The sequence below is a fragment of the Nelumbo lutea genome, chromosome 8 (assembly GCF_056320005.1).
Source record: "Nelumbo lutea isolate HS-2025 chromosome 8, American lotus-T2T, whole genome shotgun sequence".
Classification (NCBI taxonomy): Eukaryota; Viridiplantae; Streptophyta; class Magnoliopsida; order Proteales; family Nelumbonaceae; genus Nelumbo; species Nelumbo lutea.
Window position 1 is genome coordinate 46306617 of NC_142691.1, and position 26319 is coordinate 46332935.

The 26319-nt window shown below is 36.8% G+C and overlaps 1 protein-coding gene across 1 annotated transcript in view; it reads right to left on the reverse strand.

The window, feature by feature from the left end:
* Window positions 1–475: 475 nt before the first annotated feature.
* TWN2 (valyl-tRNA synthetase / valine-tRNA ligase (VALRS)) overlaps window positions 476–26319 on the reverse strand; it is a 36578-nt gene continuing 10734 nt past the window's right edge. The window contains exons 6-21 of the mRNA XM_088957020.1: window positions 23709–23774; window positions 23535–23618; window positions 20685–20762; window positions 20511–20594; window positions 20294–20373; window positions 11610–11667; window positions 11237–11539; window positions 10928–11098; window positions 10091–10290; window positions 8553–8955; window positions 7251–7502; window positions 6674–7174; window positions 5795–5901; window positions 5573–5672; window positions 2701–2846; window positions 476–868 (exon numbers count right to left, since the gene is read on the reverse strand). Of these exons, the coding sequence (XP_088813146.1) occupies window positions 685–868; window positions 2701–2846; window positions 5573–5672; window positions 5795–5901; window positions 6674–7174; window positions 7251–7502; window positions 8553–8955; window positions 10091–10290; window positions 10928–11098; window positions 11237–11539; window positions 11610–11667; window positions 20294–20373; window positions 20511–20594; window positions 20685–20762; window positions 23535–23618; window positions 23709–23774 (2817 nt within the window). The 3' untranslated portion in view covers window positions 476–684. The remainder of the gene's footprint in view (window positions 869–2700; window positions 2847–5572; window positions 5673–5794; window positions 5902–6673; window positions 7175–7250; window positions 7503–8552; window positions 8956–10090; window positions 10291–10927; window positions 11099–11236; window positions 11540–11609; window positions 11668–20293; window positions 20374–20510; window positions 20595–20684; window positions 20763–23534; window positions 23619–23708; window positions 23775–26319) is intronic.

Below are 26319 nucleotides of genomic sequence, written 5' to 3' on the forward strand. Positions count from 1 at the left end.
ACCCAATGTTCACAAAAGAAATAATAGAAATAGGGCCAATGGCCCACAAGTCTTGTGCAAGTTTAACAGTCGTATTACTTCAATGGTATCTGCGTTCACAAGAGGGAAAACCACCCTCTTCTTAGATTGGCATCTACCAACTTCTCATGCAGGTCAATACATCCTGGAGCTTCAAAATACTTCAACCTATGACCAAAAACAGACCAAAACAATGATGCCATCTGTAGCAGACAACTGGGGTGAACAGAACCAGGTTCTACTTTAAAGGTACCCTAGAATCATAATAAATTAGCCTTTTTTCTATTTAAACAAATCCAACCGTACAAGTTTGCCCTGATAGAAGCCGATCTCCCATTTGACCCATCACCCAGTCGCTAAAAGCCTAAAATGGTTCTGGTCCGAGTTTGATAACATTGATTTAGACTTACCAGTTACCACTGCCCAACCCCACCCACGGCACAGGGATGCACAAACATTTTTATTTAGAAATAAATGCCCAGAGACCTTTTTCTTTGAGAAAAAAAATTACAGAGATTCTTTTCTACAATAATACCACCAGAGTCCAGCTCTTGAATAAATTACACAAGTTCATGAAAAAAAAACACACAATTTGTCAGCCTGCCACAGTATTCTTAAAAACATCCTTTTCTGGTGCTATTTTCTATTTATCAGCTGGCGAAAAGACTATCCTTGTTTTTCTTCAATGCCATTTGCATTTTCACGACCCGACCTACGATCTGCTTTTTCAACTATGTCAAGTTCTTCCATCAGCTTTTTAAGCTTTGCCACATTGTCTTCTTGAATGTGGACTGGTACCTTCTCCTTGTAACCAGAACTATTCATCATCTGCATTAAATTTTCCTGCTGCCTGCCAATACAAATTTGAATGACGATGTAGTGTTATTAATATAGAAGATAGATAAACCATACAAGTAAAAATTTCACATGCTATGCTTCGATCCTAATAATGTTGTCCAATATTATCTTTATCAGTCATTCAGTATATGTGAATAACACCTGCATTTTTCTTCTCAAAGACAATGCATATGTTGAAGAGTTGCATGGAAGGAAGAATTACGTCCTCTGCACTAAACCAATAGAAATCTGCCACAACTAGATTGTCCTTCCCCATTTCAAAACTTAAAGTCTTTTTTCTAGATGATGTCACACCATTGGTGTGCCAGATTGATATTGATTGGTGGTGCAGAGTATGCAAGTTCACATAGAAGATACCCAACTATCAAGTAATTAGGACCTAACATCCAATTGAATTTACTTTTGGCCACAGTAGCACAAGGTGATCTACAACCGAGTCCTTCAGAAATCAACACAGGCTTCTAATCATGGTGAAAATGAATAGTATACATAAATATATATACATATAAATAAACATTTTATATAGTTGAACGCAATAGTGCAAGGAAAATTCACATTCATGAATACCCAACAAAATAATTGAATATCCCCAAACACATGCCATAATTTTTTGTTTCTAGAAGAATACTAATTCTTTAGGCTCCTAATCATAGCGTCTAGGATGAATATCAAACGAACAGCCACAAGACAATCGAAATGTGAACCCTCTGTACATTGTTAACCCCTGACCTAGCTAGCCTATCAGCAATTTCTTTTTTTTTTTTTTTGTCAAACCAGCAATTTCATTTAAATTCCTAGAGATCCATCTCATCACATGATTATAAGATGCCAATTACAATTATATCTCAATTAGCTTCGAGGGTAATTACCAACTGGCTCCCTGAAAGTCCAAATGATATTGCCATCTCTATCTTCCAATAAATCCCTGTTTCCGAAGGGGTACAATTCGCCCAAGGAGTTGATTTTAGTTATAGGAGTTTTTGAGAACAGAGAAGATTCTAAAGCTTGTAGGATTTTTTTTTTCTACTTTTCTGATAAAGAACTTGTAGGACGTTTTTAAAAATGTCCCAATGCTTAATGACATGAAGTTCTTTTTGAATCGATGCCCAAGATGCGGCAGAATACCCACTCTTTAATATCTATCACATTGCATCTACAAGATTCTTTTATTCTCTCTACACAAAATTTCAAATAGCTATAAACCATAGAGAAATACTCTAACACTCAAGAAAATTTATACAGATTTGAATGGTACTGAATTAGGAGAAGAAATGCCGAACCCAAATGAATCAGTTAAGAAAATCTTTGCATATGACAACAGTGTATCTGGTTTTAGGTCATATCACAATGGCTATGTCATCTAACACGACTGATCTTCAATTGAAATATCTACCGCAAAATAATGCAACTCTACCACTGGTAAACAAAGCACACTTTCCACTTAATGTGTAAGAGTTTCCACCATCTATTTTGTTGCCGAGGCTGAGTTTGGAAGGAGTACAAATGCAAATATGTAGAGTGCAAAACCGTATATTTTGTATTATTTTGTATGTATTTATGCTGTACATATTTGCATTTGTACTCTCTTTCCAAACTGAGCCTAAGGAAAAGTCATCAATTTCACACAGAAGTGGAGGTGCAACTTGGGCAGGCTCAGGTTAGGCTTTTGTCAAAATTTCAACGGGTCTGGCCCAAAGCTCGAGCCCAAAGCAGTGTAAAATGCTGACTTGGGCCAACCCGAGTTGCACCCCTAGTTTCACTTCAGAAAAGTTAAGAATATACTAAAACAAAATTTCAGACAGCTGTAAACCATAGAGGACTCACTTTAGTAACTCTTCTCTCTTTTTCTTTAGCTTTTCATGTTTGACTTCTGCATTAAGAGTTCCTTGTAATGGGAGGTGGACAGAAAGGTTTTCATTTACAATGGAAACTGCACATTCATCCAGCATGGCATCATGCTCTCTTAGAACCTGCAAGAAGTATTTTGCAGTCATAAAGAATCTATAGCAAATAGAAATATACTAGAGAGAAGCAGGGCTAACAAGAAAAGAATGTAACATTTTATAAAACCCCCACAATTTAACTTGATAAGAAGTCTAGTTTAGAATACAAATAAAACAAAAACATTGCCCAAAAGCAGATCATGAGCAACAAGAGACAAGAAGTGGCAACTCATGAAAATGTTGCCGTGGCCTTCTACATTAAGTTATGAAAAAATAAGTTCACAAGAGATGGTTATTTTGCATTGTTTTGGGGAATCAGGAACAGTGAAAAGAATTTTTGAAACATGCATATCCCAACTCCAGAGATAGACAAGGATATCATAACTGTTTAAACACACAATTTTTTTAGACTGTAAGGTAAAGTATTCATTAAAAATCAAAAGACAAAATACAATGAGACCTCCGTACAATGGGAAACTGAACAGAGGATATATATAATTCTCTGCTCATTACATCCCAATACCCAAAACAATTTTATTCATTTTTTCAAAAACGCATTGTCAGCCACCCTCCTATGACCTGAATTTAGACCCCTCGTATAGTTATATTCCATGACACTAGTTTGAGTGACTCCATATCTACACCACTAAAGGAACTACACTTGATATCAATGTTTTAAAACACAGAGGCATGACGCGAGGCATTCCACTATCTAGAGACATGAGGAGTAGTTCAGAACGCAAGAGGCATAAGCCTCCTTAAAAGGAGGGGATTAGGAGGAGGATAAAGAGGAAAGGGGGATCTCATTTTTTCTTTATTTTTAATAAAAATATTTTATATTAAGAAGAATAAAGATGCATAACATTAGTTGAAAGGGAAGGTCTTGTTGATAATATTGCAAATCATAAAGAAAAGGGAAATTGTCTAAAACTCACCATGTGTTTTCAGCATTTCTCTTAAACTCACCACAATTTTTCAAAACATCTAAAACTCACCATGTCAGTAAGTTTTTATCTTCCAAAACTCACCTTCCGTTAGTACATCGTTAATGTTTATTAACAGAGGTGTCCACATCAGCATAAATAACAACTTTTATGACCAAATCACCCTTGAATGGCGAGTTGGAGGAAAAGGGTCTTTTTATTTTTCAATTTTTTTTTTACATTTTTAGTGTTTTGTTATATTTTCTAATGTTTTTTTATAATTTCTGTTTTTTATATTTTTCTATTTTTTACATTTTTCTATCTTCTACCATCTACAAAATTCCTGTATTTTTGTTATTTATTTGAAATTTCCGTGTTTTTCTATAATTTTTTGTGTTTTTTCTACAATTTTTATTTTCTGATTTTGTCTTTCAATTTCTATAGTTTCTATAATTTGAAAATAATGTTTTATTTTGTGTGTAATTTCTATAATTTTTTATATTTTTTGTAATTTCTGTGTTTTAATATTTGAAAATATTTTTTGAACTTTTCCTTTTTTTCATGTCTAAATATTAAAATATATGTATATATTTTATATTTTTCTATGAAGTTTAAAATAGTAACATATTAACAACCATTAGTCTCTTTAACATCAAGTTAGTGACATGGTGAGTTTTAGACGTTTTGAAAAGTTGTGAGTTTAAGAGAAATACTGAAAACTCATGGTGAGTTTTTGACAATTTCCCTAAAGAAAAAATTTTATGATTTGCAAGAGGAAAGGGGAAACAAGGAAATAATTTTATGATTTGCAATATGGTTCACAAATTGACTTAATCGACCATCTCAATATGATTATGATCTTTACAACATTAATGGATATATATTATCTTCAAATGGACAGTTTTCACTGGACTAGGAAACCTTGACATGGGTGTATAAGTACCTTTGTCTTTTAGTACAAATTTTTTCTCTAGATGAATTCCACATTAACCTCTGTTATTTTTCCCATAAGTCCTATGCATCAATGCTTTAAAAGAGCAATGCGCAAAGGTCCTTTTGTGCCCAAGTTAAAAAATGCAAACAATGATTTTAAAGAAAATGTTTTAAAAGCGTATTATCTCAAATTAAAATATATAACAATTCAAAGAGAATGCAAAAAAAAAATCAAACATATAAAATATATTCAAGAATCAACATTTTTTTTTATCAGTAATAATTCAAGAACAATTCAAGGATGCCAAAGTTTCCAATCTCTTTATTTCTTACCCAATCATATTATTTCAAATAGCATTTTTTATCAATATATTACTTCAAATAGCTACTGTGATGTTAAATTCATTCCTAATTTCATGAACCACATTTGTACCAAGCTCCTTGTGGTAAGCCCAAACAAGTCCATGTTAGGGTCTTAATCCATACAAAAAAAAGGGTTTTATAGTTCTAATTATAGTTTATTACATTTGAAAAAAATTGTTGTATTAAGAAGAATGAATGAACATTAACAATAAGGGGGTTCTACACCACTCCAGTTGGGCTAGCATCAAGGGGCATGGTAGGGGGGTGAATGCCATACCCAGACACCATGCTTCAAAAAAGTGCAAAATTTAACTGAGGCACAAGGCACACTAGGCATGTACCATTTCAAAGGGGCTGCGCCTGGACCTAGGCAAGGCACAAACCTTGAAATGCATCTTGCTTGTGGGCCTAGGTGTGCCTTTTAAATCACTATATGCATATGATAGTGAAATCTATTTTCTACTAATAAAAAGGACACTTATCAAAAAGTATACAAGTCCAAGAAAAGCATAAGATGAGATCTGCAAAACATACCTTCAAAGATGACAAATTCGCAAGTGTTATAATATCCTGCTTGTAGGCTTCAATGATCTCCTTAACTTCATCCTTCAAGCAAAGCACTAATGCCGGTTGTCTGAAGATGAAAGGAATATTAGAGTTATTTTTGGAACCAATAAAGTTAATAAAGAATAAAGTGAAGAACAAGATAAATTAAGTGTTTTTTAAGGTAGGCAAAAAAGAAATTTGGGTATATACCTTCCAAGCCTTTGATTTGAAGGCAATGACGACCGGAGTGATCTATGAGATTTCACAATTGACACAATTAGATCCATCTCTTGTTCTATTCTTTCATTTATCCATTCCTATTAAAGCAAACAATAGGGGAATCAAAAGCCAGAAATAAGTTAAGAACCAAGAGATACTCAAGGATGGCCTAGTAACAGCATATAGTGTATGCTATATAAATGAACTAGGATAGGGTCCACTATCTGATCGGTTACATAATGGATATAGTTGCCAAAGTTTTGCCTGCACCCTTCAGCATTCAGTCACCGTGATCATCTTTAGCTGACCTATGAGATCCTAGAGGAAAAACCCAAGAACATGCAGTGCAGTTGGGACTTTTATTGGGTAAGAATCAGATCAGATCCAGCACATCTGGATCCAGTCCAATTAATGAAGCTTTAAATCTGAAATCTGATTTATAGGACTTAGATCAGATTTCGACTTAATCTGAATTCATTTAGAATAACAAAAATTTTAAAAGATTCAAAAAATAATTATTATTTTTTAAACTTATAAATTTATATACATATAAAAGAATCAATTTATTAATTATAAACTTCTATAAAATCTTGGGCTGCCATGCATGAGAAAGCAGGTTCATGTCTGAGGACAGGACCATACCTAGTCTATCCATTCCAAGAGAACCAAGACTCTACATTGCAGAAACCAATATTGGGCAAAGACCTCTTTTATTAATTATAAACTTTCTATAATTATATATAATATCATAATATTATATACATAATTTTATTGCATATATATATATATGAATTTTAATTGGACTCAGATCTTAATTGTCCTTAAGTAACTCTTAGATTTTCTCTTATCAATTGTGGAAATTGGTCCTACCTTAACAACTGATGGATACTCGGATATCATGATAGATTTTTTCTTGGTAACCCCCATTGCTTGAGGAAGGCGTTGCCACAGTTCTTCTGTAACAAAGGGCATAAATGGGTGGAGCAAACGCAAACCATTGTCCAGGCAAACCCACAAAGTATATCGTGCAGCAATCCTTTCAGAGTCGAACTTTGTATCAGCACCAGAAAAATAGGGTTTAATGGTTTCAATAAAAACATCACATAACTGGTACTGCCACCATGAATATATGGCAGTGGCTGCATCTGAGAACTCATATGAATTAAGGGATGATACAGTTTTGGATATGGCACTGTTCAAAACTGAAAGTATCCACTTGCAGCTGAATGGCATGGATTCAAGAGATATACTAATGGGAGGTACATAATCCTCTCCAAGTTTTCCCATGGCAAAACGGATAGCATTCCACAGCTTATTGCACCACTGGCGGTAGCTAACAACTCTTTGGATATCCAAATTTATCTTGTCAGACTGCAAGAAAGCATAAGAAGTTTTAATTGATTGGAAATTCAAAATAAACCTAGGAGAAATAGATTTAAAAGACAACCTGTGCAGTATATGAGACAAGAGCAAAGCGGAGAGCATCTGCACCACACTCAGCAATACCATCTGGAAAGTCTTTCTCTTGCCCTTCTTTGGCAATAGCCAGCTCATTTGGATCAAGGTTACCCTCCTCCAGCCTCTTATAGAGGCCTTCCAGTGATATTCCATTTATTACTTCAAGTGGATCAATAACATTTCCCAGGGATTTTGACATTTTACGGCCATGTGCATCACGAATCATTGGGTGCAAGTAAACCTGCAAATACTTCTAAGTGAATCCTTGTTTCTGCTTTAATTATCATGGAAAACCAACCAATATACTACGATGTGTGATCTTTCTTGCAGACAAGCATGCTAAAGTAAATATTAGTCATTGAGTAAAGTACAATGGAAAATGAAAAACTATAATTCCATTACAGATCCGTCGCCAAAAAAAAAAGTTTTGTGATGTTTTGTTTTTTTTTTTTTTTTTTTATTGGTAAAAAAGTTATGTGATGTTTCATGCATGGACAAGAAAGAACCATACAGAAAATTGAACAGATAAAACCATCTCTTAAAGTCATTTCTCTAATGACTTAAAGCTTGCATCTAGAGGTTCAATAAACCTTAAAGGAATTCATTCCCTCTGTATGTTCCTAAATTAGGTACACATCCTTTGGGCTGCTAATTACCATGTAACATACCTGCAGAACATGGTTGTTGATGCAAATCCACAACTAATTATATACTTCAAATTTTTAAAAGACAAAGAGGCAATTTAAAACCAGGAATATTTTAATAACATACCTGCAGAACATGGTTGTTGATGCAAGTCCACAAGTAATTATATACTTTGAAAGGCCATATCTCTTTTAGAATAAAAGCAAATATAACCGAATTATATGGCAAAAAAATGTGTAGATGAGATGATATGTACAATGATGTACAAAACCGTCTCTTTGAATCTACACTAATGGATCCTCTCTCCACAATGCATGCTCACATGGGGATGGGAAGCTAGAAATGAATTGTATTTGGAGAGTGGGCTCTTTAAGTACAAGGGGTGCTTTAGTTGGGTTGACGGGTTGAACTTCAGGTGTGCTGATTTCTGTATGCACTCAGCTGGGAATAAGATCAATTAATAATTTTTTTTCTAAGAACCTTTTCATTTAAATTCTGTAAGTCCATTTTAATAACAAATAGGCTTATGTGTCGTCCAGAACTTTTTGATCCAGTTTTATATATCAGCCTGTAAATGTAAAGAATTGCTCTCTCTTGATTTTGATTGCTTTTAGTTCTGCATATATGGAAGATAAATTCTTCTCACCTTTCTAAAAGGTACATCACCTCCAAGTTTCATTCCCAGCATCACCATCCGAGCAACCCAAAAAAATAATATGTCATGTCCAGTTTCAAGAACTGAAGTTGGATAAAATGTCTTCAAATCTTCCGTTTCATCTGGCCAGCCCAGCACAGATAATGGAAAGAGACCAGAAGAAAACCAAGTATCTAGTACATCTGGATCTTGAGTCATCCGAAACTTTTTGCCAGAAAATATTTTGTTTGCCTCTAACAGAGCTTCTTCCTCATTTCTTGCAACAACCCAGTGATCATTGTAAGCACCAAACTCCTTCAGTTGGTCATCATCAAGCAAAACATACCAAGCTGGAATGCGGTGGCCCCACCAAAGTTGCCTTGAGATGCACCAATCCCGAATGTTCTCCAACCATCTGTTATATTTAGCAGCAACAAGTTAGTAATTACTAGACAATGTTTGAAGAAGAAATCCATGGATGAGTTTTCTTCAATTTTACTGAAGACTCATGTGGAGATGCACAAGGGCTGCAATACTGTAGACAATGTAAGAGAGAAGAATGCAAGGATAATTGAAGAAAAAACATAACCCAAAGCACTTATTGATTAGGTTAAATCAAAGGCTGAGTTTGGTCCATTTTCTACTGAATATATTATTAGATGTTGGAAGAGTGTTCCCTGTTCCTCCTCAGCTAAGAGCTTGGTGCTTTCATCGGTCCCCTCCCATGGATGAACTTATCAAGCTGAGCCTTGATAACTGTAGATTAGTAATCCAAACAATTCAGGAATAGGAGTTTTCAGGAACAATCGTGGAAGTGTCTTAATCTTTAAACAGTAGCATCTAGATAACATGGACACAATCATGTATTCACTTCCCTTACTGATGTCTGACAAAGAAACTAGTGGAAAATCAATGTGGCAGGTATAACCAGCCATAAGTTATAGTTATTCTAGGTAGGTATATGAGAACAACTAGTTTTGTGCTAATTTTCAATCATTATAAAGTGGGATATCTATCATCTTTTCTAAAGAGGTGTGCCAGATTACCAAAAAATTCGATGTGCCCAAATCAGCACTTCTCATATGTCATGACTTATATTCATATTGCAATGTAAGAATGATCATAAAGTACTTTGAACAGATTAATCTGTAAAAACAATAATGTGATACATAAGTAAGAGATTAAGAGTTGAAAATGACATGGTCTCATCATCATCATTATCTAAGCTTTGTCTGAACTATATGGGGTCAGTTACATGAATCTTGTTTTGCATTTCTACTTCTCATTTTCTGAATGTTGTTTCCTGACAGCCCAACACAATGCTCCACACAACACTGCTGGCCTTGCAACCAATGCATAAAATTTTCCTTTGAGCCTAAGTAGTGTTTCCCTGTCACATAAGACTCTGGATGCACCCTTCCATTTTGCACAACCTATAATTCATGAATATGACATGGACTCTGACACAATTTTCAGAAAGTGGAATATTTGTCACCATGGAAAAATGAAGAAAATTTCACCAACAATGGAAATATGGTATGTGACCGCACCTCCTCCATTCAGCAGCATACTGTTTTGGAATGATTTCCACCTTTCTATTTTCATCATCCATAACAGCATCAAGAGCCTCTTTTGCCATACTGTTACAATTGACAAACCACTGTGGTTTTATCATTGGTTCTACAACATCATTGCTTCTCGAACAAAGGCCCAGGCGCATCTCATTATTTTGAGCACCCCTGTAGAGTCCCTATATACAAACCAAAGATTTAAAGTTTTAGAAAACTTCAAAGCTAACAGGAGTGAATAAAAACCAAAAACAAAATGCAATGCATCAATAAGCAAAACATTGATCTCCATGAAACAAAATGGAATGTTACGCGTTGCAAATTATTCAGTTTGATTAGGTGAAACATTAATTCATAATTTTGTTAACAATGAGAACTACCCACGAACTGTACAAGATATTGTCATATAAAGTAGAGAAACAGCATAAAGCTGGTCACTTCCATCTCTGCCTTCTAAACTAGTTGCCTTACAAGGATCCCTACAATCCAGGCTCATCCCAAAACAAGTTTTCCCAGGAGACTCCAACCGTAGCTAGAGAGTCAACCATACTATTTGCAAAACTGGGAAGTCACCTGAATAAGAAGTTCAGACTAATTCCCAAAACTCTAGTATGTCTAACTAAAACTTGCAAAGCCCACTGCACACCATATCCAGATTTCAGCTAATTTATAACTATTGATAATCCCCTCCACTCCTGCCCAGCTAGTCAACAAAGCAAACAGATAGAAGAACATTAAACCAAAGGTAATGCCTGAAATTATAAGTACTGCTTCTGAATGTAATGATATGCAACTTCTGGTGTATCAGAATACTAATACCTCTTTCTGTAATGCTTCAATTACAGCTGTACGTGCTTTAAACCGTGGCATCCCTTCAAATCCCGAACCACCATTACTATTTATTTTCCCATCATCAGTGAAAATGTTGATGAATTCAAGATTATGTCGCTTTCCAACCTCAAAATCATTTGGGTCATGTGCTGGGGTGATCTGATAAAACCCATGACATGAATGTTTAGGCAATAAGTATGTGAATGACAATGCAAAATCAAAACCAAAAGAAATCAGAAGAAAATTATCTTTAAGGCTCAATAATGGTAGTGAGTGACCAAAACAGATTTCATTTACCTTAACAGCACCAGTACCAAATTCTGGATCAACAAGTATGGCATCACAAATTATAGGGAGCTTTCGTCCATTAAATGGGTGAATTGCAAACTTCCCATGTAAATGACTGTATCGCTTGTCCTCAGGATGTATAGCAATTGCAGTATCACCAAGCATTGTTTCCACTCTGGTTGTGGCAACAACAATATCACCCAGCCCTCCCTCTAGAGGGTAAGCAAAAGATGTCAGAACACCAAATTCCACTGGATCTTCATACCCAGGAACTTTTAACAGAGTTCTTTCTTTGATGTCCCTATAGTCCACCTACAACCACCAAATAGCCATTAGAACTGCAGGAAATATTAACACAAAGCATATAAGTTTCTTAGAATACCTCAATATCAGATATGGCTGTTCGCAAGATGCAATCCCAATTCACTAGCCGATGATCCCTGCAACATAGATGATATTATAAATATAAAATTTTGAAAATGTATTATATGATCCAGAAGAAAGTTACTAAGAACATAAAAAGATCAGATTATTGCCATTAGCAATAAATTGAGGATCTCAGTGTGTACAAAATAGGCAAAGACCAGTTAATGCAGAAATAAAAATTTTCAAATTCATCATTGTTAACACTTAAAAGTCCTGTAGAATGGCTTATTCACAAGTCAAAAGAGGTTTTATTGACAAGAATGAAAGCAGAGAGATTTGGTAAAGAACCTATAGCCTTCTTTGTGGTATACCATCCTCTACTTGAAGACATGGTGTTTCAAAAGCAAAGCACAAGTAGATGTAAGCGCCTAAAAGAAGTACAATACCACCTTTTTTTATTGGTAACCGTTCACTTTTAATAATTAGTAGTGAAGAATGGATACCATATGAAGGAGATTTTTCCAAGCATCCCATCATCCCTAGGTAGTCTCTGATTCTCAACTAACCTTACCTGTCTGGGATAATTTTTTTATCAATAACAGAAAAACTCAATTTATTAAGAAAAAAGATAAATACAGCACTCCGGGGAGAGACAAAATGACTTAACTCTCCCCAATAGAACAGGAAAATGAATTACACTATAGCCCAAAACATTTGATACCTTCCCAACCCCTGCTTTGCCAAAGTATCTGCAAAGGCATTTGCAGTTCTCTACACCCAATGAATCTGAACTTCCAACCCCCTAGTTAGCCACTTAACCTCCCTTCTCTCATTGGCATATTTCCAGAGTCCATTGTCCTTCTGTAACCAACTTAAAACCAACTTTGAGTCCCCTTCAACAACTAGCCTTTGGATATTCAGCTCCTTTATATTCCTTAGACCTTTCATTAAGGCATATACCTCAGCTCTGAAAGAGTCACCAACCCCAATGGGGCCTCAATACAATGCAACCACCTTCCCATTCCCATCTCTAAACACACCTCCTGTTCCTGAAGGCCCTAGATTGCCCTCACTACTACTATCAAAATTTAACTTTATAAACCCAGGGGCTGGTGGTGACCATAGAGGACAGACAATTGATGGAATAGGAGCAGAGTTTGCCACCTCCAACCAACTGCAGCAGCATATCCCTAGAGACGTCAACAAACAGGTCCAAGGATTTTAACCAGTGCACCACCCTAACTGTTATTACCTCAATGATACTTTCTTTATTCCTTTCCTTATTAGAAAAGGTCATTGAGTTCCTTTCCTCCCATAAAGTCCAGCATATGGCAGCCCTCACACACCTCCACATAATCCTACCCCTTTTCTTTGGCCATCTAAGGAAAGAAGTAGCAAACAAGCTTTGCATATCTGGCGGAGGGATCCACCTGCAACCAAATAAAAGAAACCAGTCCCATTTATCAGAAACGAAAGGGCAAGAGATTAACAAGTGGTAGGAGCCTTCACCATTAGCGAGGATGCACCAACTTGGAGACAAGCACCAATTAGGCCTTTTTTTCTCTAGAGTAAGTCACGAGTATTACATCTTTCCAGGAAGGCTTCCCAACAAATAAGCTCCAATCCTTGGATGGGTCGACTCCCCCCAGACTTCCAGTATTGGAAAAGTTTGTACAAAGTTGTTGTTAGGTTGCACCAGGGACTCAAAGAAAGAAGCACAGGTGAAGGCCCCAGAGGTGGATAAGGTCCAAATTCTACTATCCCTCTTTGAAGGATCCAATACCACCCCATTCAAAAACTGAATTAGTTCCAGAACATTTCCAAATTCTGACTCCCTAAGGCCTCTTCTAAAACCCAAATCCCAATTAAACCCAAAGTTTGACTCGGAGGGAAAGAAAAAATCAAACACAGACTTCCCTTTATACCAAGAGAGGGAAAATAAGGAGGGAAATTGATCTTTCAAAGGTATATCACCTACCCAATGGTGTTCACAAAATTTTACTTGATTCCTAGAACAAAGGTCATACCCAATGTACTGTAGAAAGGATGGAATAATGGCATGTATGAATTTCCAAGAATAGTTTGTCCATGAATACTCAAAATTACCTTAAGTCCACAACTTATCCTATCCCCTTTAAACCTCCACAACCTCGGAGGGAAAGAAAAAATCGGACATAGACTTCCCTTTATACTGGGAGAGGGAAAATAAGGAGGGAAACTGATCTTTCAAATGTACATCACCTACCCAAAGGTGTTCCCAAAATTTTACTTGATTCCTAGAACAAAGGTCATTCCTGATGTGCTGCAGAAAGGATGGAACAATGGCATGTATGGATTCCAAGAATAGCCTGTCCATGAATACTCAAAATTACTTTAAGTCCACAACTTATCCTATCCCCTTTAAACCTCCACAACCATTTTCCCAACAAAGCTTCATTTTTCCATTTTTCTTCCGAATATTACATAATCCAAAGCCACCTTCAGCTCTACTCTTAGTGGTTATTTCCCAATTCACCCAATGATCTTTCCCGTCCTCCCCTAGCTCCCACAAGAAATCTCTCATTAGTTTTTCCAACACTCTACTTATTCTTTCTAGGATCCTAAAAACAGATAGATAATACACTAGCAAGCTAGACAATGTAGACTTTATCAAAGTGGTTCTGCCACCCAGAGATAAAACAATTCTTCTTCCAAGAGGCTAACCTTCTTCCAAGCCCCTAAAGGCATCCCCAAGTGATTCATAGGCCACTATGACACCACACATCCTATAATTTCAGCCCTTTCCATCATATCTCTCCCCTCCATATTAATCCACCACACAACTATTATCAAAATTCACTTTCATAATTGACAATTTTTCCAAGAAGTTGAACTACCAACTTCAAATTCCTAACCTACCTCATATCCTCCCCTTCACAAAAAAAAAAAAAAAAAAAAAATGTATCAACAAACTGTAGATGGGTGATAGGTATCTTTTCCAACCCTCCATCTCCCCTCACTAAGTTCCTTGAGTCCGCCCTCTTTATTAGTCTCCCCAAAACTTCTGCAATCAAAGTAAAGTGAAAAGGAGAGAGAGGGTCCCCTTGTCTAATTCCCCTGATGGCCAAAAAGTGATCCCCTAATGTTCTATTCACCAAGATTGAATGATGACATGTCTCAATATATCCAAGATCCATTTGCATCATTACTCTCCAAAGCCAAAGTAACCCATCACTTGCATTAAGAAGGACCAATCTACCATGTCATAAGCTTTCTCTAGATCCAACTTGTCCCTTTCTTCCTTGTTCTCCTCAGATCCTCCATACATTCATTAGCAATTAAAATTTGATCCACGATCTATCTACTTCCCACAAATGTCCCTTGATTCTGTGAGATTAAACTTGGAAGCACCTCTCTAATTCTTCAAGACAAGACCTTCACAATAATTTTGTACAAGCTTTTAACCAAACTGATAGGTCTATAATCTCTTCAATGATTTGCTCCAACATTCTTTAGGACCAATGCAATAAAAGTTGAGTTCATCCCCAAATTTATTCCCCCCCCCTTGAAAAAATTCATTGAATACTTTTCAAATATCCCGCTTCAATATCTTCCAACAATCCTGGTAAAAAGCCATAGTAAATTCATATGATCCTAGTGCTTTGGACCATTCCATTGAGAAAATTGTTTCCCTTATTTCCTCCACCTCAAATCTGCTTTCAAGCCACTTCTTAGACTCCTCAGATAGTTTGGGCCAATCCAGACCTTCTAACCAAATTCTCTTATTTAAGGGCCTTCTATAAATTGACTTAAAGTGCCATTGCATGAAAAAATTTAGTTTCACTATCTCCCTCTTTCACCCACTTGGGTTTGGAGTTTTGTTTCCATCTAACTTCTTTGTACAAAATGTCCTCTAACTACTTCCTAAGCTCCCATCTCTCTTGCTTGTCCCTCTCTCCAAGGGTACCCCCACTTTTCCTTAGCATCCAACTCCTCAATTTGATTAATCAAAACTTGTTTCCTCTCCTCAATCCTACCAAACTAAAGGATATTCCACTCCTTATTCTTTGCTTTTAGCTTCTTCAACTTCCAATGAAATTTCATACCCTCCCAATTGGTTATAGGATTAGTGCCATTCCACCAATTCTTAACCAGCTCAACAAAACCAGGGTGAGACAGCCACATATTCTCAAATCTGAATGGTGTGGGCCCACTCTTACTTGTTTGGCATATATTAAAATTGTTGCCTATTGACCTTCTTGGGGAGAGTTAAGACAATTTACTTCTCCCTAGTTTGTAACTTTAGTTTTTCAATGAAAAGTTTCTGTTATAGATCAAAAAAACAAAAACAGTTGTGACTTTTCATTCCCCTATTGTTAAAATACTCAATAGTAAGCACATTATCAACAAAGATCAACCATATAAAAGCTTTGACCACATTAGGGACTCTAGTACAAATCAAAGTTGTCTGGGGCCTCTTAGCACCACCTAGGTGTCCCATAGGAAAACAAGGCAACCTAAGGTAAAAGGAGTCCTAGCCTAAATGCAATTAATTTATCATAAATAAATAAATATTAATAGGTGTTTTTCTGGAATTATTTTTGGAAATAGTTCTTTCTCTTCGATGAAGAAAGGGTTTAATCCCTTTAGGACCAACCAAACAAAAATTAGGGGGACCCAAGACGACAGTGAGTGGGTCTGGGTGGTAAAAAGTATGAGAACGGTAGGAGGATCACCAGTCAAGAAGAGTTGAAGGAGAAGATGCTCCCATCCTTTCGAAGCCAATTTGGAGGTTTATCCTCTCAGATATCAGTGGAGGAGATGCCTCAACTGGCTAGCAATTGTACTGGGAAGGGCAAATGAACTATTGGAAAACAAGTTATAAGGTGGGAACCATCCCATGCAACAAAAATTACAAGGTGGGAAACTCATTGAAATTTTATCACATCTCAAAAATAAAATATCACCATGAATGCATACTATAAGTATGTCAGAAGATACATCCAAGGTTCAAAGTATTAACACAGGACAATATGCCGGTAGGGCGTATCGGCATGTATCGATACTTTTTTTTAAGTTTTATTTTTTTAAAACCGGTTCAGAGGGGTCGGTTTAAGGCCCGGCTACCCTCTGAACCAATGTTTGACCCAATACAACCCATGGAGGGGCATATCGGTAAGCCATCGACATGGTATCTACAGGCCGATATGTATCAATTCTTTGAACCTTGGATACATCTTATTATATGCTTTTTATGGTAAAGAAATTTTTTTATAGGTAACTTGAAAACTTTATTGATTTTGTAGAAAATAATATTAAATGTGTACACGGATGTGTGTGCCAAAAGCACTGCAAAGGGAGAGCTGCACTCCCTCCCCATAACCCTTCTTTTTATTTAGGACACAAATATACAATATTTTCCTGTTCCTCAGATGTAGTCACCCTTGCTGACACCTTGTTTTGCCAAATGCATCAACCATCCCATAAGTTGTTCTGCTTATCTAATGGAATGCGGTGCCAGCTCCCTTGCTAACCCAATTGCTTCACATATGCTGTGTCTATAGCACCATGGACCTTTGTTGTTTCTGTTCAACCACCCAATGATCGTGCGTAGTCACTTCCACTACCAAATCACTGTAGTATAATGTTTTCCCAAGCCTCAAGCCTTGCACTACTACAGTACAAACGCTATCAATTCTACCTTTAACTGAATTAACTTGGCCAATAGGAAACAAGTAGTTCGTCAAATTGTACCTTCATGATTCTTCAAAACACCTCCAATACATGCAACACCAAGGTTGCCCAGGTTGCACCCATCAAAGTTTAGTTCGATGCTATTTCGAGGTGAAAGGAACCAAATTCATGTTCTTATGGATTTTGGCAAATGAGGATAATGCAACCTGTTTCGAGCCTCATATTATATTGCCCGTAGGAAAAGGATCAAAGAGAGCTGTTGTTTTTATCTAAAAGGCCACCTTAATAGTAACGTTTCCAATGAAAGCTTCTGTTGTATGGTTCTCATCTTTAAAGATCCTGGCCACTCTTGTGCATCCCCACAGTATCTTAACCCTTTTAGTACTTGGATAAAAGAAACTATGATCAAAGAGACTAGCCACCATTTGGAGTCCACCTATATCAAAAAGATTTAGAAAATGCCCCCAAATCCTAAAGACAAAGGGGTGGGAGATTAGCAAGCGTAGAGTAGTCTCTCCACTTGACCAACATAGGCAACAGATATGAGGTGAACGGCACCACTTTGGACTCCTCTCCAGAACCTCGCAAGTGTTGATCTTTTGATGATACACCTCATAACAGAAAGCCCTATTTTATGTGGAGTAAGGCCAAGCCAAATTGACTTCATTGGAAAAACCCTTGTAGTAGGGTAAGGGAGAAGCAGAACCTGAAAAGAGAAAGCACCAGAGAACAATCCAGAAGGAGATCGGAGCAAATTCTGCTATCAGGAGTGTCAGGGCCCAAACATAGTCCAGAAAGGGATTAAAATATGTCAATGGCCTCAGAGACTTCATTTTCCCTAAGATCCCTTCTTAAATCTAGATCCCAAATGGGCCCAGTAATAAAGTGGTCAAGCAATGAAAGACAGATTTCTTTTAAACCAAGGAAAGAGTATCCCTCAAGGATGACTTGCCCCACCAAAGGTCCTTCAAAAATCTGGTTTTTACCCATCTAACACATTATAATAGATTTGAGCTAAGAAATCAGGTAAGATCTTGGAAATAGATATACATGGGGCAGCGAATGAGCTCCTAGACACAGACCTTGCATCCCATCCCTTTGGGTCCAACCCATAGGTATTCTTGAGTCTTGATCACAATGTGCCGCAGTTTGTCCACATCTAGAGGAAATTCCCATAGCCATTTACCAGAAGAGAAAGATTCCTCCATATAAACTTTCCTACTCCCTAATCCTCATTCTGTTCCCTTCTACTCACTATCTCCCAATTTATGAGATGGCACTTTTTTTTGAGTCTCCTGGATCGCAAAAAAGAAATCCACATGATTTTCTCTATATCTTTTGCCACTGAAACTAGAACCTTAAAGACCAAGAGGAAGAAAACTAGTAGTTTGGTAGATCCACCTTGAGAGATATAGTTCTTCCTTCAAACGAAGCACAGCCTAAGGGACAGGCCCTTAGCAGTTATCTTATAGGGGCTGCTAACCAAGCTAATGGGCCTGAATGGGTGGCTCCAAATTTCGTAGGGATAAGTGGATAACAGCAATAAACATGGAGTTCACCCCGATGTTTTTTTTGATAATTGAAATAAGTTTATTAATGAGCAATAGACAATAGTACAAAGTCCCCGAGTAGAGACACAAGTTGCAACCTCTCCGGGCTAGTTAAGTACAAATTCCAGATTACTAATAGTTTACAAAGTAGCACAAAAAAGGCCTTCCGTGGAAACCCCCTGTTTGGCTAAAGAATCAGCCATAGAATTAGCAGACCTGCTAACCCATTTTACCTCCTCTCTCATATTGCTGGTTAACCATTTTACTTTTTTGATGAAATCTTTGTAGCCCCAAATGGTAGTATCTGGGTTTAGAAGCCATCCTGTTACCACCTGAGAGTCCCCTTCAACTAGGAGATGCTCCACCCCAAGCTGGTTAGCAATCTGAATTCCTTGTACTGCAACAAGGATTTCTGCCCTTGTGGAGTCCCCTACTCCCACCATCCTGAGAATAAGGAGATTATGTTGCTGTCCTTATTTCTCAGGACACCCCCTATACCTGAAGGCCTGGGGTTACCTTGGCTATTTCCATCAAAATTCAACTTGATGACACCTTCCAAAGTCAGAACCCATTCTGACAAGATTCTATTCTTCTTTGTTGAAGTGTTAGCTATTATTAACCAATTCCTCCACAAGTCATCAAAGGAGAAATCATCAAAATATATCTAATGTTTTCAGCCAATGGATTGTTCTTGTAAGGATGCGAGTTCACCCCGATGTTGATAACTTCTCTGTCGAAAAAAATCCTCAAAAACATCCATAAGGTCAAACTATTATTATTTCCTACTCTGGGAAGAAAGTCATCCAGAAACCATCTAGTCCAGGGGCTTTATCCTTATTCACGCAAAAGATGGCAAAGTAAAATATTATTAAAAAAAGAAAGTATTACAATGGGGCAGGTGATAAGAATGTCTTGATTTGACAAATTTTTACATTCTTTGCTTATTGATTCAGGTTTTGAAGTCTTCCAAGGATTCAAGTTAGCATAAACAATTATATGAGTTGTTTGAACCCTATCAAATAAGAAAATAGTAAAAATTAGTAATATAAACACACAAAAGGAGTAATTGTTTAATAATATTCATACAATATAAAAAACAAAAGAATATATAAATATTTTATAGTTCCATATAGAAAATAGCTAGATGCTTAAGCAAGCTGACCATCCAAGGGTGCCTTGTCACCTGGGTATGACCAAAGCATCTAAGCATTGCCTTGACAACTATGAGGAAGAATGAAGATAATGACAAAAGAGGAGTGTCCCTTCATTTTATTTCTTTTCCAGTAATTATGAAGCATTGATTCTTTTTGAAAAGTAATTATTAAGCACTGAGACAATCCATCTTTTGATTTTTTTTTTTTTTTTTACTTTTGTCAATTAACCTCAATCCATCATATACATGTTAAGGATTAAGTCAACCACAACTAAGAAATGCATGCATGTTCAAAAAAAGAAATAGCAAAGAGATGCCTCATACCTGTAGATAAGAGCTTCTCTATAAAGACGAACAAAAGCCTCTGTAACTGCCTTTGATCTTTTCTCATCCATTGTGAAGCACTAGTAATAATCAAGCAAAGAACAATAAACAAGAATGCATCTAGTAAAACTGTAAACAACTCACCAAAGAATAGTTACTTTGTCCAAGGTATAATTAAAACATTCTTTTCCATTCAAAAACAGTTTTGAGCACTAACCTCACGAGACCAATCAAGAGAGGCACCCAACCGACGTTCCTGATTTAAAATGGTTCCCCCATATTCATCCTTCCATCTCCAGACCTAGTCACCACAAGAATGTTGAGGCAGACATGATTAGCAACACTGAAATTTCTCATGAAGCTGAAACTAACTCACTGTATGTAGACTCACTTCGGATACAAATATTTCCCGACCAATATCATGTCTTGTTAAATTACGCTCACGCATTATCTTTTTCTCCACGACAACCTGTTGAATGGAAGGCAAGCATCAAAAGCAGCGAAGGATAGCATAGAAAAGTTATCCAATTACTTCAACAGACTGAAGACAAGGACACACATAGACTATAAGATATCACAGGGCACATAGAGGGCATTATGTGTGTGAGTTTTGTGTTCATGTGGGGGAGCAATTCAGGCATGGTTTCAGTATTTAAGAGGTAAACTCCCATAACCTGTCACCTTCACTGATAAATGATGATAGGGATACTGATCAGTCAAAAGAGAATGTTATTCAATCAATTGGTAAATGGCTGGTTGCCTTCAGGTAAGAATCTGCCATTCTTGAGTGGTTCAGGTAAGGTTTAAGGGGTGAATCAGGTACATCAGTTTCCTACTTTGTCATACACTGAGGATGGAACAGGTAGGGATGATATGGTATATCTGTTTGGGGAAGGAGTTCATTCTCTAGATTCGATACAAAATGGCTCAATGGCAATGGGTTGTCAAGTGCATGATCAAAAGGGTTGAGGCAATGGGATCCTTTTTTTCTCAATAAGTAAAAGATAATTTCATTAATCTTAAAATTGAAGCATTACAAGCATCCCAAGGAGAAGAGCAAGCTGCAGCCTCTCCCAAAACTCTATAGCAAGAAAATAACATGAGTCCAATACAAACAGCCCCTATTTACCCCTTGTTTGGCTAGTGTAGCACAAGCATTACCTGACCTTCTCACTCATTGTATTCTTAATGGCATATTTTTTGTCAGCCACTTAAGTTCCTTCATTTCATTTCTATAACCTCAGAGTGCTATTCTGGCTCTTTTAGCCATCCTAATACCAACTTAGAATCACCTTCAACTACCAAATTTTCCATATTTAGTTCATGTGCTGATGTGCAATCTGGACACCTTGCAAGACCACCATCATCCCAGCCCTTACTAACTCTCCCACTCCCATTGGTTCCAAATACAAAGCAACAATTTGTCCGTCCTTGTTTCTCATAACCCCTCCAATTCCTGAAGGACCAAGGTTGCCTTGGCTGCTACCATCAAAATACAGAAATTTTGAGCAACGGGATCCTATTTCTCCAATGTTATTTGTGTTGGTTGCAGAAGTTTTGAGCAAGCAATTGAATAGAGAAGTTGCAACAGAATAAATTGAAGGTTTCAGGAATGGAAGAGAGGGTTTAGTCTTTTTTTAAGATAAATTAAAAAGAAAATTTATTAGAAAGGAGTAGAAGGATATTACAATATAGGTGATAAAATATCACCACAAAAAGAAAAAATACAACCTCAATGTCAGACATCCCCCCCATATTTAATCACAACTCCCCTCCTCCCTCTACATCTCTCTTTCTCTCTATTTCCAAGTCTACTGAGCTTCTTACCATGTGTTTCGTCCATCATGACCTCCTCCTCTTTCTCCAATGTTATTTGTGTTGGTTGCAGAAGTTTTGAGCAAGCTGTTGAATAGAGAAGTTGCAACAGGATAAATTGAAGGTTTCAGGAATGGAAGAGAGGGTTTAGTCTTTTTTTAAGATAAATTAAAAAGCAAATTTATTAGAAAGGAGTAGAAGGATATTACAACATAGCATATAGGCGATAAGATATCACCACAAAAAGAAAAAATACAACCTCAATGTCAGAAAAAATCACAACTCCCCTCCTCCCTCTACCTCTCTCTTTCTCTCTATTTCCAAGTCTACTGAGCTTCTTACCATGTGTGTTTCGTCCATCACGACCTCCTCCTCTTGGTTTCCTTCAGCCTCAGCTTTAGAGTCACTATCTACAACATTGTTCAGAGGTTTCGTTCTGTATCTTCTCTTCTTGCTATAGACCTTGTCACAACTTCCTCCTACAACCTTTTCTGTCTCTTCCACTGTAACAATAACTTTTTTCAGTATTTGTTGTGCGCACTTCCCTCAATCCAAAACCACCTGGAGATGTATCACCATTGTCCTTCTCACTATTAACTTCTTCCTCCCTAGCCATCCCCTCCCCAATCCTACTACCTGTCCAGCAACAGTGGACTCAATCTTCTCCCTCAAACCAAGCTCAGTTTGCTCTGACTCTCCATCAATTACCACCTGCTCCTCTGCCTAGCAACCCTCAGCCCCTCATTATATCATTAAACAATATACTATATCTAACATAGTTTATCTGTAAAGATGCATACAAACAGATAATATGTTTATATAACATAATCCTCAAGAGTACATTCCAGACATGCAAAAATGCAATTTAAATTTCCAGGAATAGAGAGGAAGCAGCTCATCATCTAAGCTTTGTCCTAATTATATAGGACCATCTACATGAACCCCGTTTCGCTATTCTGTTCTGTTCAGTGTCAATACACAAATATGAGCACTTGAATCATTTCTTGCTATTCCAACCCATGTCCCTTTTTGCTCTGCCCTCTACCCTAACCCTTCTAGCCCCTTCAACTTACATCAAACCGGTTCTTCTTACAGGTACTGTAGATGGTCTTCTATGCATGTTAGCAACCATCTTGGTCTAGTTTTTCTCATTTTATCACCTATTGAAGCAATTCCTAGGTTCCTTCAAACGCCTTCATTTCTGATATCATCCTTTTTATTTTTTGGACTACAAGAAGTTCTGAGGTCAAAATCATTTAATTCAAATTTCCAAACAAGTAAAGGCATCCCCACCCCCCACCCCCTTCCCAACCCATGGGGGAGAGCAGATTAATACAAAGAGATACACTTATTAAGTAAAGAAAAAGTACAACTATCATGCCCATCCCAAAATATAATCCAGTTCAGCTTGATAAAAAAATAGAACCTGTGTTGCTATCCCAGCATGATCCATTCCTGGCACCCACAAAGCATTGTAACCTGACATTCTACGCCAACGGATAATTGTATCCTGCATATAGTAAAGACAATAGAAGAACATATGTATTAAGACAGCTTTCCCTAGAGAACAAAACAAATAATAATGGAATAATTATTTGACCTGTATTGCAGCAGTAAGAGCATGACCAATATGTAGGGCCCCAGTTACATTAGGAGGTGGTAAAACCTGCAACAGTAATCAAAGAAATTAAAAGTCAAGGACAATTGATTGGACCCTTCGGGCAAAAACAAATAAATACTTTCATTCAACAATCTAAGAAAGAAAAACAAAATGATTACGCATTTAACAGAAAAGAATGCTCCAACTGGATACTTAATGGTACACGATGGGTGGGGAGATCAGCAAATGTTTTGGCTGATGGCTTGGGACAAATAGGGAAGTTTTGTTTTGGGCTCAGCTATAATGTTCATCTTTTCCTTTTCCTTTTAAGTTTCTTTGTAATCAGTTGAGAGAGGATGCAGCACGCGCCTCTTCACGGGCTGCTGTATGAGATCTTCTTTTTCTTTTGAAGTAATAAAACTATCCTTATTCATCAAAAAAAAATGACACCCAATGGAAGGTAGATTTCATGAAAGTTGGGATAATGACTTAGAAGGGCTGTCACTAGAAACTACAAAGACTCTGCAAACACCCATAGATGGGCCTTTCAAAGATCCTTGGAAATTGTTGTTTTACGGTAATAAAAAAAGAAATATTTTATTAAAAAAGAAAAAGAAAGGACAATGAAAGGTGACCGGTAGGAAGAGAAAAGGCCTACAATTCCAGCACACCATACACAGACTTGTAGAAAAAAAAAAACAAAAAACACCACAACGACGCACACATGCAGCCTTAAGTTACAAAGACCAAAAGAAAAAGCCTCAATTTTCCACAAGCTTAAATAGGAAAATCTTCTGCTAATCTTCTTAGTAGGTCCAATTCCAAACAAACCCCCTTCAATCTCGAAAACACCTTTCAAATTTGGATTGTTCGAGGAATTTTCTGGCTATTGAAATCTTCAAACCACATTAGACTTCTTCAAAACCCTGATAGATTTTTTACCATCATTAATTCTTTTCCAATTGCAAAACCACATTTCTTTTAAATATCCCTAGAAATTGTCCATATTTTTAGATAGATCTCTAGGGATCAGAGCAAAATGCTGGCAGATTATAGTGGGCCATCATTACCATATAACCTCTGTACATGTTGTAATGTTTGAATAGATTTTGATGGAATTGCTTCATTTTGTTTATATGCCCATCCTATACTCCTTTATGTAGTGGTTTTTTTCCTCATTTTATTAATGAAATGTTCGACTTTTCATACTCACAAAAATAAATGATGAGAAAATATCCAGTAAAAAAAGAAATCTTCAACAAAAAGTTATAAAATGGTTTGCTGAAAATAAAATATCCCTAGAAATTGTCCATATTTTTAGATAGATCTCTAGGGATCAGAGCAAAATGCTGGCAGATTATAGTGGGCCATCATTACCATATAACCTCTGTACATGTTGTAATGTTTGAATAGATTTTGATGGAATTGCTTCATTTTGTTTATATGCCCATCCTATACTCCTTTATGTAGTGGTTTTTTTCCTCATTTTATTAATGAAATGTTCGACTTTTCATACTCACAAAAATAAATGATGAGAAAATATCCAATAAAAAAAGAAATCTTCAACAAAAAGTTATAAAATGGTTTGCTGAAAATAAAAATGAATGTTTGCATTCATCTCTATCATTATCTCTTGGAAAATATGCAGAACAGAAGGGGAAAAAAAACTGAGACAAGTAGGGAAATTTAGGGAGTTTATTTTTGAATAGTGTCAGAACGCTTAGAATGGATTATCTCCACAAAAAAGCCAAGATAGGCTGGTTCTGGAAGGGCAAAGTAGGGATATGAATGAACTTTATTTGACAACCATGTTATCTTTCTCTTACCTGTTGATGCAACTGCTTATAAGAAGATTTTAAGTAAACCTCAACAAAATAAATTGAAGAAAAAGAGTCAAATAGTACACTTGGGGTCTGTTTGTTTACTGAGAAAGGGATGAGAAAAGGGAATATTCCCGAATGATTCTCCCTTTCTTGTGTTTGTTTGTTGGTAAATAGTGTTTTGGGATGAGAAACAAGAGGGACACGGGATCCCAAACTGAAGTGAGCGGGATCGCACCAAAACAGTGCGACCCCAGTGGGAAAAGAAAAAGCTAAGAAAATTGCTCGGGCTTTGTCAGAGCAAGAAGTCGACAGTCTCCTCTCCCTTCGAAGTAGTAATCCAATAGCCATATCGCTGGTAGCTTCTTCGGCCATCTCTCTGAAAGGTAACACAAGATCCATGAATATCTCTCTCTAGCGGTCTTGTTCTATCCTTTTTTGTTGTTTTTCGGCCCGTGGTTCTTTCTTCCCCAACCCCATGTTTTTCCCCTTGGTGGCTGGAAGCTCAGCCATTTTCTTCATCGTCTCCGACAAAGGTTTTGCCGAAATAAAATCACACTCTCCACAAGCATGCATCCATGTCCAGATCTAACATTTTAACCCCATTTGCGTAGATCACTGAAACTTCGAATCCAATAGATTTTCTTTATGTCGTTACTCACTCTTTTTCTCTCTCATTTTTTGTAAGAAGTGAAGTGCTGAAGAATGAAATTGGTTTCACTGATTTACTTTTTTCTTTTTTTTAGTTTCAACCTTGAAGAGAGATTTACGAAGAATCCAAGTTTCTCCCT